Source organism: Elephantulus edwardii, unplaced genomic scaffold (assembly GCF_000299155.1).
Source record: "Elephantulus edwardii isolate Elephantulus edwardi_28Jun2011 unplaced genomic scaffold, EleEdw1.0 scaffold00129, whole genome shotgun sequence".
NCBI lineage: Eukaryota > Metazoa > Chordata > Mammalia > Macroscelidea > Macroscelididae > Elephantulus > Elephantulus edwardii.
In genome coordinates, this window is record NW_006399879.1 from 9,174,695 (window position 1) to 9,191,472 (window position 16,778).

The window sequence follows — 16,778 nt, forward strand, 5'->3', positions numbered from 1 at the left end:
CAGCATTGCCATAATCTCACTGCAGCCTGTGGACCCAGAACTGCCACAATCTCACTGCAACCTGTGCACCCAGCACTGCAAACCCCACTGCAATGTGTGCACCCAGCACTGCCCCAACCCCACTGCAGTGTGTGCACTCAGCACTGTCCCTATCTCACTGCAGCCTGTGCACCCAGCACTACCTGTGTTACTATGAGACTTAAGCGATCTCATATTTAAATTTTTGTCTCACCTCTGAAAACTGTTATCAGAGATGGTTAGCAGATACATTGTTGCTGCACAGCTGATAGCTTATAGCCCAAGAGTACCAGGCAGATCTACTGGTGTAGTCAGCAGTACTTACTTTGAGATGTCCTTGTTGCCTCGTTGCCATGGTGACATCAAATTCCCTATGGCAGCCCGGTAGCAGTAGACACCCAGCAGGCCAAGTGCCAGGGCCACCTTGGACATGGGTGAGCACCTCCTCTGGACCAGCAGGAAGACGGTAAGGAGTGAGAGGGCAGCCAGGATAGACAGGGCGGCTTGGTGGTCAGAGCTGAAAGGGGATGGAGAGGCCCAGTGAGCAGCAGGGCTGTTGGACTCACACCAGGAGTTTCCTAAGACAGATCAGAAACAGCAGACTTTCTTGGGGATAAAATAACCACACCACCTCTGGTTACTTAAGTCAGACCAATGATCTCCCTGTATCTCCTTGCTAGTTTAGATGGCTCATTCGTACCCTGACAGGACACTGTTTGACACAGACCCTTCTTCCTGCTGAGGATCTGTGCAGAACTACACCTTCTACACATAAACTACATGCCCTGAGGCCAGTACCACTCATTCAAAGTGGCCACTGCTCCTCCTAGAAGTGGATGACAGAACAGCTTCCACAGGTCCAGCTAGAACTCCTCCCTAGGGGTCTACTTTCCCCCATGTCCACTCAGCCAGAACATCCCCACATCCCCTCAGCTAGGACCCCTTCCCATGGGCCCGGTGGTCTACCCTCCCCCATTCCCCATAGACTCAGCCAGGACCTCTCCGCATTTGGTCTGTCTTCCCCCAGCTCTACTCAGTCAAGATTTCGCCATAGCCCAAGTGGCCTACGCTCTACCACTCAGCTAGGACCTCTCCCCATAGTCCCTGTAGTCTACCCTCCTCTATGTCCACTCAGCTAAGACCCCTCCTCACAAGTTGTGGTCTGTCCTCCCCTATAACCCACAGGCTCAGCCAGGCCCTCCACACTGCCATGTACCAGCCCCTCACCCCCTTTCCTCCCTTTGCCACTTGCTGCTCTAGCCCACGTTGTCCCTACTACCAGTGCTTTTCCTGCCATGTCTGCAGAAGACACTGACTCTGAAGGACCTGCCATCCTGGCAGGAGATGTGGCCCCAGAGCAATTTTAGGGGTAAAACAGTGGCAGCTCTCCTGCTGGGAGGGCATCTCCCAGGAAAAGGGCACAAACGGCATGGGAGGGTCAGCAAGACGGGTCTGTGCTGGGCTCTGGCACACCATGCATCCGGGGGGGTGCAGACAACTCTCCTCTAAGGTAGATTCTCAACAGGAAGAGCAGCGACTCTATAAGCCTCACGACCTCACAGCCCTATGCTCTGGACCCTCCTCAAAGGCTCAACTTCGTGACCAGTGCTGTGTCCACCAGTATCCACCATCCCTCTCCCCAGGGGCTGAGCATAGTGACCAGGGAGTGCAGTGTCCACTAATGCCACCTCCACTGGGACCGAGGCTCAGCATGGTGGCCAGTGCTGTGACAACCAGTGCTCACTCCACTGGGGCTGAGTCCATCAGTGCCTCCACCTCACCCTCTTAGGGCTGAGTCTCAGTGTGGTACCCAACGGTGCCTGACCCTCTTCTCTCTATACCTCTGCCTTGAGAATCACCGTGAAAAAGCCAGATGTTCATGGCCAGTGAACAGCATGTCTAACCCTTGTCCTATGCTGGGGCCATGATGGATCTTACAACATGGACAAGAGTGAGAAGTCAAGCTGGTTTCTTGAGTTGCTTCCTCAGGGCTAAGAAGCTGTGGCCAGAGGAAGGAAGAATGGTCAGGCCTGTCCCCAGTACACACTGGTCTCTGTCCTCCTGTGTGTCACCCACAGAGGCTGCCCATTTGTTCTGTCCCCATTATGCTCATCGTGGGTGAGGGACTGGAAGGATGAGGTAGAAATTCCCATAGGCTGCCCATCCTGCTCTGCCTCCACAACGTATACTTTGAGTGATGAGAGGGGAGAAACTGCCTGCCCTGTTCTGTCCTCACACTGTCCATCTTGGGTGAGGAGATGGAAGATTAAGGTAGAACATTCCATGGACCACTCCCTCTATCCTGCTCCTCAGTTTGCACTGCTCACCTAACTGCTAGTCTTCCAGCTCCTGGTCTGTCTCTAAGGTGACTGGGACAGATCAACTATGTAGCAGCTGGCTCCTTCACATTCCTTGGCACCGTCACCCTGAAATATCCCAACTGAGAACGTGAGGGAGTCGGGCATTTCTGCCAGTCCCCTCAACCTAGGAGGTGGCCATCTACCATGCATGAAGCTGGAGGTGGCACCACAGGGCAACATGGTGACATGCAGGTGACTCGGTGACACAGAAACATGATTTCACACAGGATAATGCAGTGATACACAGGGGTCATGGTGATAAGCAAGTTAACAGGGACACCCCACGACATGCGAGGTAATATGGTGACACAGTGACATGGTTAGACACAGATACACACTGTGAGGTGCTGACTGTCACAAAGTGACAGTAACACAAGACATCGTGACATTGTGATGAGGTGACAGGGTAACAGGATCACACAAATGGTGATGCAGTGACAGTGACACTGACGGATAGGGCCCAGGCCGCTCTGAGCTTGGCCTCTATCTTGGGGACTCTGCAACCCCATCAGGCTCTAGATGAACCCACCACTCACCGCAGTATACTAGCTGTCATGCTTCTCTGGCTCCGGGTTCAAATACGATGCTATCCTAACTGAAAAAGTCCGAAACCTAGATAAAGAGACTGCCCTCAACATACCCACACAGTCCTCACCTGGTTAGCCAGTGTCCCAGGTCAGGTCGGTGGGCCCCCTGAACACCTGTCTGATTCAGGGACCTCAGAAGCCGACAACAGCACAGCACTGCCCAGGGGCTGGCCAGCACCATCCTTCGCTCCACACTGCCCAGCTGTCTGAAGGCGGAGGCAGTCTTGTGAGTCCTGTCAGCCTCCAGCATGGCACAGCCCTCTGCCTTGTCCTGCAGCACCAGTGCGTCCCCCTTGGGCCCAAGCTCCACGTGCAGGCTACACTGTGGGTCCCCGTCGCTGCTAAGTAGGTGGTTTCTGCAGACCTCCTGACACAGTGCCAGGCACAGGGTGCTGACGAGGAAGTACCAGGTCTGGTGCTCTTCCTCAATGAAGCTGCTCGCACCCAGGCTCAGGACATGGCCCGCAGTCCCCAGCAGGATGAGGAGGTCCAGCTCTGACCACTTTGAGTTTGAAGAAGCAAGGTTCTGTGAAGAGGAAACGCATTGTGAACGAGGTCTGGGCACGACACAATCTACTCTGCTCATCCTATGCCCAGTGCCTCCTAGCTCTGCTTTAGGGGATCTTCTCTTCTCCAGACACAGTGCGAGGGATTCTCAATTCACATCCAACATCAGGCCAGGGGGGAAATTTGGGCTTGTATCCAGGAATCAAAGTTTTTATCAGATTGGCAAAGTAACTGACAGCAGCAAGAGACTATACCTAAATGGTAAGAAATTCATCTTCAGAGACTACCTCCATCATTAAAGAGACCATGACCATGAACAGAGCAACAACTGTCATCATGAGAAATCATCTAGAGTCATCAGAAAAACCACTTCCATCAGAGAGCTTTAGAAACTACCCATCATCAAATATTACCTAATCGTTAGAAAGATATCCACTATCAGAGACCATCCCATTCTTGCAGAGATCACCTCCATCCTCTGACAGCATCCCCACTGAGACACCTCCATCCTCATAGATAACTGCAAGTCATCACAAAGCCCACATCCATCAACAGAGACTGCTAAAGTCATCAGAGTGACTCTTCACTGAGAATAGCTCCATCATTATAGAGATCCCCTCACCAGGGACCACACCTTCCATCCTCAGAGAGACCACAGTAAGTTCCAGAGGCTTGTTACTCCATGAACCTGACCTCTATGATCCCTAGCACTGGACCTACCTGACCTTGTCAGTCTTTGCCTGAAGAAACTCAGGCAGGTAATGTGATGACAAAACCCCAAATTCTGGTATCAAGAAACAGGGGGTGGGGCAGGGGGAGGTACACACATGTAGTTGCTGTATTTGTTAACACCATGTCTCCTGGTCCATGATCTGTGAGCTCCAGTGCCTGGAACACTGGGGCATGGAGGTGAGAGGATGTGGACATACCTGCACAGATAGCAATGTTTTCCCTCAGGACCTTACCTTCCCTGCATGCTTCATGCTGACCCCTGTCTTTGTGAGTGCAGACATGATCGCACAGAGCAGTGCAGATATCAACAGCATGGCACCGCCTGCCACCAGCCAGGACACACTACAGAAGTAACAGCTGCTCTCAGCTGAGGTGCACACGACGACATGTACGGCTGAGAGGACTAAGAGCATCAGGTAGAAGAGCAGGGAAAACAGTGGCGATGACAGTGGTACATCCAGCTCAGCTGCTGGGCCAAGTGCCTTTGGGACACTGAGCAGGAGCAAGGTGAGGACCTGTACAGAGAGACCACAGGTACATCCACAGACCTGGTCAGGAGGCACCTACTGCAGAGCAAGCCACATACTTGATCTTCCAACAGCTGCTCCAACAGTAAAGCCCAATAAGGTTCTTAACCCTGATTGCCAATAGCCCCCACGAAGGTGTGGAATGACCTGAGTGAGGCCACATGGCACCCTTCTGTGAAGTAAAGTTCAGCAAATGAGGAACTGCATTTCACATGTTTAGTAATACTGCACAAATCTTAAATAGCAGTGTCTAGGTTGTGACCCAATCCAGACCCAAGCCTTGGCTATCTAACCCATTTATCCTATTCAATCCAGAGCAGCATCTTGACCTAGCTCTGACTCAGTCTAGAGCTGAGCCTTGGCTGTGATGCTGACCCAATCAAGAGCTGAGCTTCCTACTTAATCCAGAGCTGAGACCTGGTTGTGATTCTGACTGAATTGAAAGTGCAATCTAGCTGAAATTCTGACCCAACTGAGAGCTGAGCCTTACCTCCAGCACTAGTGTGGTCCCTACCGCCATCGAGTAGATGTCGTAATGTGCCACTTGTCTGCTCAGAGATAGGCTCAGGATCTGCAGGGCATCCAGGTACTGCCTGAGGACCTTTGTGCCGAGATTCAAAAGGACTTCTGAGTTATTTTCCTCCAAGTAGAGTCTGACCCAATTCCCATGCATCTTTTCTGACATTTTAAACTGTTCAAATCCAGGATCTAACAAAGAACAAAAAAAGTGACAGACAGACAATCTTATGTATATAGAGAATAGAACGACATACAGACATAACTTCACAATACTTAGATGCTATTTTCTCCTGGCAGATGGCAAAACTTCATCTTTAAGAACTGACAACTGATAAAGACGAAGTGCTCTTTAGCGAGACCAGCAGCTTCATTTACAAAGCTGTACACGCTGAGAACACTTTTGCTGTCATTCGCTTGCCTATCACCCGCCTTTGTGGAACTTATCATTTCAGAGTAAGGACAAAAAGCAAACAAATGAGGAAAAGTCTAAAACATCTGTGTTATGGAGAAAAGCCACCCAGGGTTTTTCTAAAGAAATAATATCTAAGCAAAGACCCCAAGATTTGTCTTAGCGCTCTCTTGTTATTAAGAGTCACCGAGTCAAGTACGACTCAGAGCTACCCTGTGAACAACAGATCTGAACCCTGTCCTATCCTGTGCCAGCCTCACAGTCTCTGACACATTCAATCCCATTGCTCATGTGGATGAGGGTCTTTCTCTCCTTCACTGTCCTTCTCCAAGGAATAGCCTCTCCAAGAAACATGCCCAAAGTATGTGAAACAAAGTTTCATCATCTTTGCCTCCAAGGAGTACTATGACTGCACCTTCTCCAAGACATATCGGTTTGGACTTTTGGCAGGATCTTCAGCATTATTCTCCAACATCATAGTTCAAAGGCACCAATTCTTCTGTCATCTCAGCAGCATAGCAAGTGACTGAAAAGACCATGGTCTGAACCTAGCACACCTTAGTCTTCAAACTAACATCCCTGCTCAATTATTTAGAGACATCCCTGACTGCAGACTTTCCCAGTGAAGTATGTCTCATGATCTCCTGATTGCTGATACTAGTATTTTGATTGTGGATCCAAGTTAAGATGAAGACATTGACAGTTTTAATCTTTTCTCCATCACGATGCTATCTATTGGACCAGTGGTGAGGTTTTTTGTTTTCTTAACACTTGGGATGCAATAAATATTGAAGGCTGCAGTGCTTGATCTTCTGCAGCAAATGCTTCAAGTCCTTCTAATTCTGATGTCACATGCCTCTTCATTAAGTCCAGGTTCCCGAATAATTTGCTCAGCATACAGACTGAGTAGGTATGGAGAAAGGATACAGCCCTGAAGCACACCTTTCTTAGTGTGGCTGTAACAGACAGCGTATGAGTACAGCTTTTATTGAGGAGGCTAGATGTCTGTTCAGTGTGCTAGCTCAAGGGAAGACTCTCTTGCTGTTGGCTCAGGAAGGAGGTCCTCGGCTTCTGCTTCTGATCCTTGTAGATCTCTCTACAACTTGGCATCTTTTTTTTTTTTAAAAAAAATTTTCTTTTATTTCATTATTTTTTGTGTGTACCGTCAAATCAGATCTGACTGATACAGGAGGAGATTGTTCCTCCTTCTCCAGCAGAGCATCTGGTGGATTCAAACCGTGTACCTCTGAGATTGCAGTGCAGCTTCTAGCCATTAGGTCACCAGAGCTCGCTGACTTGGCATCTATCTTAACCCATTTCTCTTTACTGATAAAGACACTGATTCAAAGCAAACACTACACTAATTCCACCTCATTAACATAACAAAACCAAGACAGCTCATTAACAAATGCGATTATAAACTGTAATATGGGACTATTGTTCACAGTTACTTTCCTAGGCAATTGCCCTTAAATTTGCCACAAATTCAAAGCTGGCCAAGAACATGCCAATAGGTATGTTAGTTTATCCCGCAGAAGACTGGCTAGTTTTATAATTCCACCATGTTTAAATTGGGCAGATTCAGCAGAACATTAGAGGAGTTGGAGCTACCAGCAAAAAGTGGGAGCTCTGGTGACTTAGTGGTAGGACGCTGTGCTGGAATCCCAAAGGCATGCGGTTTGAATCCACCAGTTGCTCCATGGGAGAAAGATGAGGAGAAGGATGAACAATTTCCCCTTGTGTAAATAAACTGCCTCTCAAAACCCACGACGGGTCGATTCTGGCTCTACAGCAAATGACACCAACCAGAAAGAAAGTAGGGAATGCAGTGTATGTGCTTTGTGGCCAAAAATGCTTGGACCAGTCAGACTGGAGCCTACAAGAGAGCACCAGTAGCCTAGAACCAATGAGTGGAGATGGGATGAATGAAGGGGAGTGGGGGAAAGACATGATTTAATTGGCAGAACTAAGAGAGACTTGCAACGTTGGCCTAAAGCCACAAGGTTGAAGGACCAGCCAGCATGCTTTAGTCCTGAGAAACTGAAGCCTGTGTGCCAACTTGAGTTGTAACCCATTAACCTCCCTAATAAAGCCTGTATTTGAGAGTATGGTTCTGTGAGGTCCGTGGAGCTATTGCAAAGGATTTCAGATCCAGCAGAAAAGTAGGAATGGTGCTGGAATAAGTGGAGATAGGCTGGGGAGTATGGGGTACATGTGTGACCTTATGGGAATTGGTTGGTGTTGTGAATGCTCTTGATGGGAGCAGTTTTCTCTTGTGGAGTTAGCAAAGGTCAGATACAGATGTCTCTATGCTGCCCTGGTCTAGACAGAGGTTTCACATGAGCAAAATGAGGTGTTCTGGGATTTCCATTCTTCTCAATGTTAGCTACAATCTGTTGTGATCTACAGTCAAAAGCCTTTGCATAGTTAGTAAAACACACATCCTTCTGGTACTCCCTGCTTTCAGCCAAGATCCATGTGACACTGACAATGTGTTTTTTCTAAACCCATCTCCTTTTTCCAGAAGTTCTGTGGAGGTAGATGGCTAGCAATTTTTGGATAATCTCCAACAAGATTATGTTCCCATGTGATATGGTTCAATAATGTCCACATTCTGTTGGATCATCTTTTTTGGGAATGGGACAAAATATGAATCTCTTTCAGTTAGATAGCCAGGTAGTTGTCCTCCAAATTTCTTGGCACAACCAGGGCTGCATCTGTTTGCTGATACATGTTAACTGGGATTGTACCAGCTCCTGGGGTCTTACTTTTTGCCAACTCCTTCAGAGCAGCTTGGACTTCCTCCTGCGTTGTTACTGCTTCTTGATCTTATGTTATTTTATGAATTTGTTCCATGTTAGACAACTCTTTTTGGTACAGTGACTCTCTGTATTCCTTCCACCTCACTCTGCTTTCTGGATCATTTAATATTCTGCCCATAGCACCTTTAAGTATTGCAACCAGAGGCTTGAATTTGTTCTTCAGCTCTTTCAGCTTGAGAAATGTCGAGTGTGTTTGTGTTTTTTGATTTTCTGACTCTAGCACTTTGCACATTTCATTATAATGCTTTGTCTTCTGAAATTTTTTGTTCTGTTTCATAACTTGCTGATTTCTTCCTTGTTTTGGCATTTTGGCATTCTAGTGCAATATGAAGAGTCTCTTCTAACATCCATTTTGGTCTTTTCTTCCTCCTCTGTCTTTGTAATGACTTTTTGTATTCTTCATTGATGATATCCTTGATATCATCCAACAGCTCATCTGGTCTTTGTTCATTAGTGTCCAAACCCTCAAACCTGTACGCGAGATGGTTTCAATTCAGGTGGGTTGGACTCAAGGTCATATTTTTTGCTCTTGTGGATTTAGTTATATTTTCATTAGCTTCAATTTGAATGTGAACCTGAGTAGCTGATGGTTCATTCCAGAGTCAGTACTTGGTCTAATTTTCACAGTTGATTCTGAGATTCTCCAACAATTCTTTCCAGAATTACATCTCTTACCTCCTAGGGGCCAATATCCTCCACCTACAGAATCTATGGGTACATGGCGCTGGTAACTGCATCAGGCCTGGAGGTATGCACTGGAAGGAGTACCCAGAAAGAAGCATGTCAGGAGACAAGCAGGAAGCTGTCCTATGAACAGAGCAAGGGAACACTGCATGGTTCAAAATAAAAAAAGGGTTAGGGTTAGGGTATCCTTTCTCCATACCTTTTCAATCTATATGCAGAACAGATCATTTGGGAGAATGGGCTTTATGAAGAAAGATGTGACATCAGGGTTAGAGGAAGAATCATCAACAATCTGCATTGTGCAGTTGACACAACCTTGGTTGCCGAAACTGAGAAGCACTTGAATGAAGCATTTGCTGCATAAGATCAAGGACTGCAGTCTTCAAAATGGATTGCATTTCAACATCAAGAAAACAAAGATTCTCACTAATGGGCCAGTGGGCAGCATCATGATAGACTGAGAAAAGACTGAGGTTGCTAACAACTTCATCTTGCTCAGATCTACAATCAACACTTCTGGCACCAGCAGTCAGGAAATCAAAAGATGAGTTGCCATAGGAAAGGTGCTTTCAGAAATTGCTCTCAATTGCTAAGGAGTAATAAAGTCAGTCGAGAGACTAAGGTGTGTCCAATCCAGGACATGGTCTTTTTAATTGCCTGCTATGCATCGGAGAACTGGATAATGACTAAGGATGACAGGTGAAGAATCCATGCCTTTGAACTGTGATGCCAGAGAAGAGTACTGAATATACTATGGACTGCCAAGACAACAGGTCTGTCCTAGAGAGGCTGAAACCAAGTTGCTCCTTGGAGGCAAGGATTTCAAAACTCCATCTCACATACTCTGGGCATGCTGCTGGGAGGAACTAGTCTTTGGAGTAGGACATTATGCTTGGAAAGGCAGAGAGTCAGCACAGGAGAGGAAGACCGTGGATAAGAAGGATGGATACAGTGACTATGGCAATGGGGGCAGGTATGTCAGGGATCAGCATAGGGCAGGGTTCAGAGTTATTGTTCATAGGATCACTATGAGTCATCGTTGACTAGATCACACATGACAATATGCTACTCTTGCTCTTTTTACATAAACACAGGCATAAAGGTTAGGATTTAGAACATCTGTTTTGTGGAGAAGAGTGTCATGTGTGGAAAGGTGGAGGACTGACACAGGACAGGAAGATTCTTAACAAGATAGACTGACATGATGACCACAGCAATGAAATCAAGTATTATCAGAGATGGTTAGGATGGCACAAAGTAGGGCGAGGTTCAGATTCACTGTTCATATGGTGGCTATGAGTTGTAGGTGACTCGACAGCACCCAAGAACAACAACATTCTGGGGGAATATTATCCCATGTATAATAGTTTCATAGTTTTCTCAAGTATTTGGAAAGTTGTTTTATTTAAAATCAACAAAAAAACCCCAATATTTTTCCCACTTTCAGTAAATATATATTGTTAGTGGAACACACAGACACCCAACAGCTTCACATATAATTCAGAAGTTTCAGGAATGAAAAGGTTCACTAGGACACAGAGCCTTACTCAGGTCCAAGGGAAAAGGGTTTTCTAGTGGAAAAATTCAGCTTCAGTGAGGACATCAAGTATGAGTGTGAAATGATATCAGCCACAGCTAGAAAGGGGGGATCTGGGAACCATTCTCAAAAAAGGTCAAGAGCCCCAGGGGTAGAGGTGTGTCGTCTTCTTCAATTCATGGGATTAAATGAGAATGAAAAAAAATGACTCCTTTCTGTGCCATATCAAAGGGATGGAGACTTCCTGAAAGAAGTAAAGATAATTAACTATCCCAAGAGAAGGGAGGAGGAGGAAGGGTAAGAAGAGGGAAAAGGAGGGAGGAGAGGAGGTGAGAAGAGGAGGGGAGACAGCAGGAAGTGTATGCAAGAATGTCATTCAGATAAAGCCATGTGCAGCTAAGCGTGACTGTTCTGGTTCCGTGAGAACAGGATGAGACCTGTGATGAGGACAGGACTTCAGCAGTGCTTTCTACACACACGGACACGCGTGCACACGCACACACAGAAACTCCACACTGTTCAGAAGAAATATCAAGCCTGAGCAGAAGTCAAACGTCAACAGATTTACCTTTTTCATACAGTGGTACATTCTCTTGCAACAACTTGCTAAGCTGCACCGTATTTAAATGTAAAAATCTTAGCTGTTCTCGCATTGGTTTTCCTTCCACAATTGGAAATAAAAGTCGTCCCACACTGTTCTTTGGAATTGGCAAGCCCAGTGCTATGGCCAGTGTAGCTGCTAGATCAGTCTGCTGGACATGCCTGGGACGTCTGATGTCACCTAAAAGAAAGAGAACAGGGTGTTAGGTGGGAGCTTCTAGAAAGCGTCAGATTGGTCACTCAGGACTTGGAGCTTCTAGGACAAATTCAAGTCTAATCACTCCTCTCTCCAAACCAAGTGGGATAGACTTGTCTAGGAGAGAAGCACTTCCTGTTTTCATCTGTGTCCATTTACAGAATACCCATTCTACATCTGTCACAGTGCTGTTCCTGAAGAAGCCTGTTTCTTTGTTCTGGAGAGACTAAAGCACGACCTTCAGTGTTCATTCTGCTTAGGGGATGGGGTATGGCCAGAAGTTGTGAGGAAAAGTCCTTCTGTAGGGGTATAAAGGGAGTGTGGACATGTGGTATGCTGGTCTCTCTTGGTGCTGTGCAATCCAAGTGTTGCTTTGTCCATATACATACAAATAACCTGAATGCACTCCATTCTCAGGGGCTCCTGGCCAGCAAAAGGTATGACCAAGTTCAATGGGGGCAGTTTCTCTAACCGATGTTGACAGATAGCCCTCTCAATGGTCCGGCGAAGCTGGCAGGATGCTGTGGCAGGGTCCCTGGGCACTGGTCTAGAGGAAAATCTCAGGTTTTCACCCTGTGTAGAGATAAGCAGGAACAGGGCAAGAGTTCTCACAGGAATGAAGGGGGAGTGTGGGCTATTTCCAAAAGGGCAAGTAGCTAACCCATTCTCCAGCACTAGAGCAGACCTTACTTTGTGGTAGTTTTTGATAGCGTAGGAGAGTCCTTTTACATTTGGCCAAATTTACTAACCTTCCCTGGTCAGACCTTCAGTAATGGCTCTGGGCTACTAGTTATGATTGTTACAGTGTTATTGTTATGTGTCTTCGAGTTGCCTTCAACTCATAGAGACCCTATGCACAACAGCTCTGAACCCTGACCTATCCTGAGCCAGTCTCACTGTCTCCAACACACCTACTCCCAATACCTTACTGTGTCAATCCATCTCTTGCAGGGTCTTCCACCTCTGTGCTGCCCCCCCCACCCTTCCAAGCATGATGTTCCTCTGCAAGGACTGGTCCTTCCTGGCCATGTGACCAAAGTTTGTGAGATGGCACTTCAAAATCCTTGGCTCCAAGGAGCAGCTTGGTTTCACCCTCTCCAGGCTAGATCTGTTTGTTCTTTTGGAGATCCATGGTATATATGTTCCTTACTGTTCTATAGCATCACAACTCAAAAGAGTCAATTCTTCTGTTATCCTCAGTCAGCTATCTGATGCAGAGTAAGTGACTGTGAAGACCATGGCCTGGATCAGTTGCAACTCACTCCCGAGACTCACATCACCACTCTTTAGCACTTGGAAAGGTCCCTGACAGCAGAATTTTCCAATGCAATTCATCTTTTGATTTCCTTACTGTTGGTGCCAAGACTGTTGATTTTGGATCTAAGCAAGCTGAAATTGTTAACAATCTTACTCTCTTTTCCACCTATCACGGTGCTGCCAAGTGGCCCAGTGGTAATCTGTCTTCTTGATGTTGAGTTGTAATCCATATTGAAGACTACAGTCTTTGACTTTCTGCTGCAAATGTTTTGGGTCGTTCTGAATTTCGGAAAGCAAGGTTATATCATCTGCGTAACGCAGGTTGTTGAGTCTTCCTCCAATCCTGATGCCACATTCCTCCTCATAAAGCCTAGCTTACTAAATGATGTGTTCTGCATATAGAGAGGAAAGGTGTGGAACGAGGACGCATCCCTGATGCACTCCTTTCCTGATTTTGAACCATGTAGTGTCCTTGCTCTATTCTGACAACTGCTTTTTGGTTCAAGTACAGGTTTTGCATGAGCACAATCAAGTGTTCTGGGATTCCCATTCTTCTCAAAGTTAGACACAATTTGTTGTGGCCCACAGTCAAATGCCTTTGCATAGTCAATGAAACAGACAGACATTCCTCTGCTAATCTTTGCTTTCAACCAAGATCCATCTGACATTGGTGACAAAAGTGTCTAATGCCATGGCTTCTTCTTAACCTGGCTTGTATTTCTGATAGTTCTCTTTCAATGTACTGTTCCTGACATTTGTTTTTAGAATCTTTAGCAGGATTTTGCTCGTGTATGATACTGGTGCTATTGTTTGATGTTTGATAATATCCACATTATACTGGGTCACCTTTTTTATGTAATAGGAATATAGATCTCTTCCAGTCAGATGGCCAAGTAATTTTCCGCCAGATTTCTTGGCACAAGCTGGTAAGCATGTCCAGGACAGCATATGTGTGTGGAAAAATGTCAACTGATACGCCATTAATTCCTGAGGTCTTGTTTTTGCCAATTTCTTCAGAATAGCTTGAATTTCCTCCTTTATCACCACTGCCCCTTGGTCATACATTGTTTCATCAAACACTTCTGTGTCAGTCAACTCTTTATGGCCCAGGGACTCTGTGTACTCCTTCCATCATTTTCTTCTTTTTTTTTTTTAATTTACTACTTTTTATTAGGTAAGAGTTGTTACATACTCTTAAGCATATTCTAACTTCCATGGCCCCTGGCCTGCTCTTCTTTTGATGCTTCCTGGATCATTCATTATTCTGCTCAAAGCGTCTGTTAAGTATTGCAATGTGCAGTTGGAATTTGTTCTGTAGTTCCTTCAGCTTAAGAAATGCCAAGCTAGTTCAGCCCTACTTATTTTCTGTCTGCAGCTCTTTACACATTTCACAACACTTTACTTTGTCTTCTCGAGCTGCCCTTTTAAATCTTCTGTTCAGCTCCTGAACTTCTTGCCCTTTCCCCTTTGCTATGGCTTCTTGGCACTATAGTGCAATATTCAGTCTCTTCTGACATCCACCTCAGTTTTGTCGTCTTCTTCCATTTTCATAATGACCTTTTACATTCTTTATGGATGATATTTTTTATATCCTCCAACAGCTCACTTAGTATGCATTTATTAGTTTCAAAGCCCCAAACCTGCTCCTGAGATGGTTTTTAAATTCAAGAGGGAAAGACTGAAGGTTTAATTTTGGTTCCTGTGGGTTTAACTTTCTTTAGCTTAATTTGAACTTCCATATGAGTGGTTGATGGTCTGTTCCACAATCAACACCTGGTCTAATTTTCAGTTACACTTAGAGAGGCCTTTTCCATTCCAATGTTACTGTCTGTATTTTCTTCTCAAATTTCTGTATTTTCTTACTGAAGTGTTTCTTAAGGGAGCTCTGGTTGCCTAGTGGATAAGGAATTATGTTGCCAACTGAAACAGTTAAAACTGATTAGCTGCTCCTTGGGAGAAAGATGGGCAATCTTTTCCCATGCTATTTTCAACCTTTGAAAACCAGGTGAAAGGTCAGTTTAATTTGTTTGAATGAGATGGTACCTAGTAACAGCAAGAGTTATCTACACGGGACTACTTAGGGAGCTCTGGTGGCTTAGTGATAAGGAACTGTACTGCCACCCTGCCAGCAGCTCTGTGAAAAGAGATGGGCAATTTCCTTGCATGTGAATGACTGCAGCTGAAAAACTGCTGGAGCATCAACTATGAGTCTGTTCCAGCTCAATAGTACACACAACAACAACCTTAAACTACTCCTGTATTTACATTGTCTATTATGGGTGACTGGAATGCGGAAGTTGGGAACCAGGAAGAAGGATCAGTAGTTGGAAAATATGGACTTGGAGAGAGATATGAGGCTGGGAATAGAATGATAGAATTTTGCACAATCAATGATTTATTTATAAATACCTTCTATAAGAAACATAAACACAGGCTATACACATGGGTTTCACCTGATGGTATTTACAGGAATCAGACAGATTACATCTGTGGAAGGAATATTGGAGAAGATCAATATCAGCAGTGAAAACTAGGCCATGTGCTCATTATGGAACAGACAGACCATTAACTACTCATATGCAAGTTCAAATTAAAGCTAAAGAAGGTTAAATCATATCCATAGGAATCAAAATTTGATCTTGAGTCTATCCTCCCTGAATTTAAAAACCAATTTAGGAATAGGTTTGAAGCCTTGAACACTAATTAATAATACAGACATTAATGAATACAGACCAGATGAGCTGTGGGAAGATATCAAGAATATCATCTACGAAGAATGCAAAAGGTCATTAAGAAAATGGAAGAAGAAGAAAAGATCGAGGTGGATGTCAGAAGAGACTCTGAATATAGCACTATAGTGCCAAGAAGCCATAGCAAAGGGAAGAAAGCAAGAAGTTCAGGAGCTGAGCAGAAGATTTCAAAGGGCAGCTCAGAAGACAAGGCATAGTATTATAACGAAATGTGCAGGAACTGGAGTCAGAAATATCAAAGGGGCTGGACTCGCTCAGCATTTCTTAAGCTGAAGGAACTAAAGAACAAATTCAAGCCATGAGTTGCAATGCTTAAGGAGGCTATGGACAGAATACTGAATGATTCAGGGAACGTTAAAAGAAGATGGAAGGAGTATACTGAGTCCTTGTACCAAAAAGAAATGGCTGTCACAGAAGAATTTAAAGAAACAACATATGATCAAGAAGCAATGGTGATGAAGGAGGAAGTTCAGGCTGCTCTGAAGGACTTAGCAAAAAATAAAGCCCCAGGAATTCATGGAATATCATCTGACAAATTTCTACAGACAGATGCTGCCCTGAATGTGCTCACCAGGTTGTGCCAACAAATCTGGAGGACAACTACTTGGACAACTGACTGGAAGAGATCCATATTTATTCCCATTCCAAAAAAGGGTGACCTGACAGAGCGTGGAACTTACCAAACAGTAACACTCATATCACGCAGTGGCAAAATCATGCTGAAGATTATCCAGAAACAACTGAAACAGTACACTGACAGAGAACTACCAGAAATACAAACTGGGTTTGGAAGAGGTCGTGGTACTAGAGACATTATTGCCAATGTCAGATGAATCTTGGTAGAAAGCAAAGTGTACCAGAGAAATGTCTATCTTGGATTCCGGGAAGATGGCGGAGGTGGAGAGCACAGTGTGAAGAGCCAGAGGGATAGCAGCCTGCGTAGAGAGGATACCAGAGAGTACTTTACGCTCCACAGAGACTGACCATCACAGCGTGAGGTGAACAGCAGGATTTTGAATCAGAACTTTTGCTAATACATTATTTTAGAAGTTTTAAAAACCGGAGCCCTGCCTGCCTGCCCTGCAGCGGTCCCGCAGCGGTCCCGTCGCGGACCCAGCAAAAGCTGGAATCCACTAGCTGAGCTGAGCTGCATTGAGATTCACCTGAAAGGAAAAAGGCAAGTGGGGAAATCGGCTGAATTCTCTTTAGCCCACTAAAACCTGGAGGGTCTGAGGTGCGGCGTGGACAATAGGAATTGAATCATAACTTTTGT

General features: G+C 45.4%; 1 protein-coding gene across 2 annotated transcripts in view; it reads right to left on the bottom strand.

Moving 5' to 3' along the window:
• PIGG (phosphatidylinositol glycan anchor biosynthesis, class G) overlaps positions 1-16,778 on the bottom strand; it is a 52,777-nt gene that overhangs the window by 6,114 nt on the left and 29,885 nt on the right. Inside the window, exons 6-10 of one of the 2 annotated variants that reach the window (XM_006893633.1) lie at positions 11,271-11,483; positions 5,246-5,439; positions 4,438-4,719; positions 3,034-3,491; positions 344-535 (exon numbers count right to left, since the gene is read on the bottom strand). In XM_006893633.1, the coding sequence (XP_006893695.1) occupies positions 344-535; positions 3,034-3,491; positions 4,438-4,719; positions 5,246-5,439; positions 11,271-11,483 (1,339 nt within the window). Of the gene's footprint in view, positions 1-343; positions 536-3,029; positions 3,523-4,437; positions 4,720-5,221; positions 5,440-11,270; positions 11,484-16,778 lie in introns of those variants that run through there. The other variant, XM_006893634.1, reaches the window with a different exon arrangement.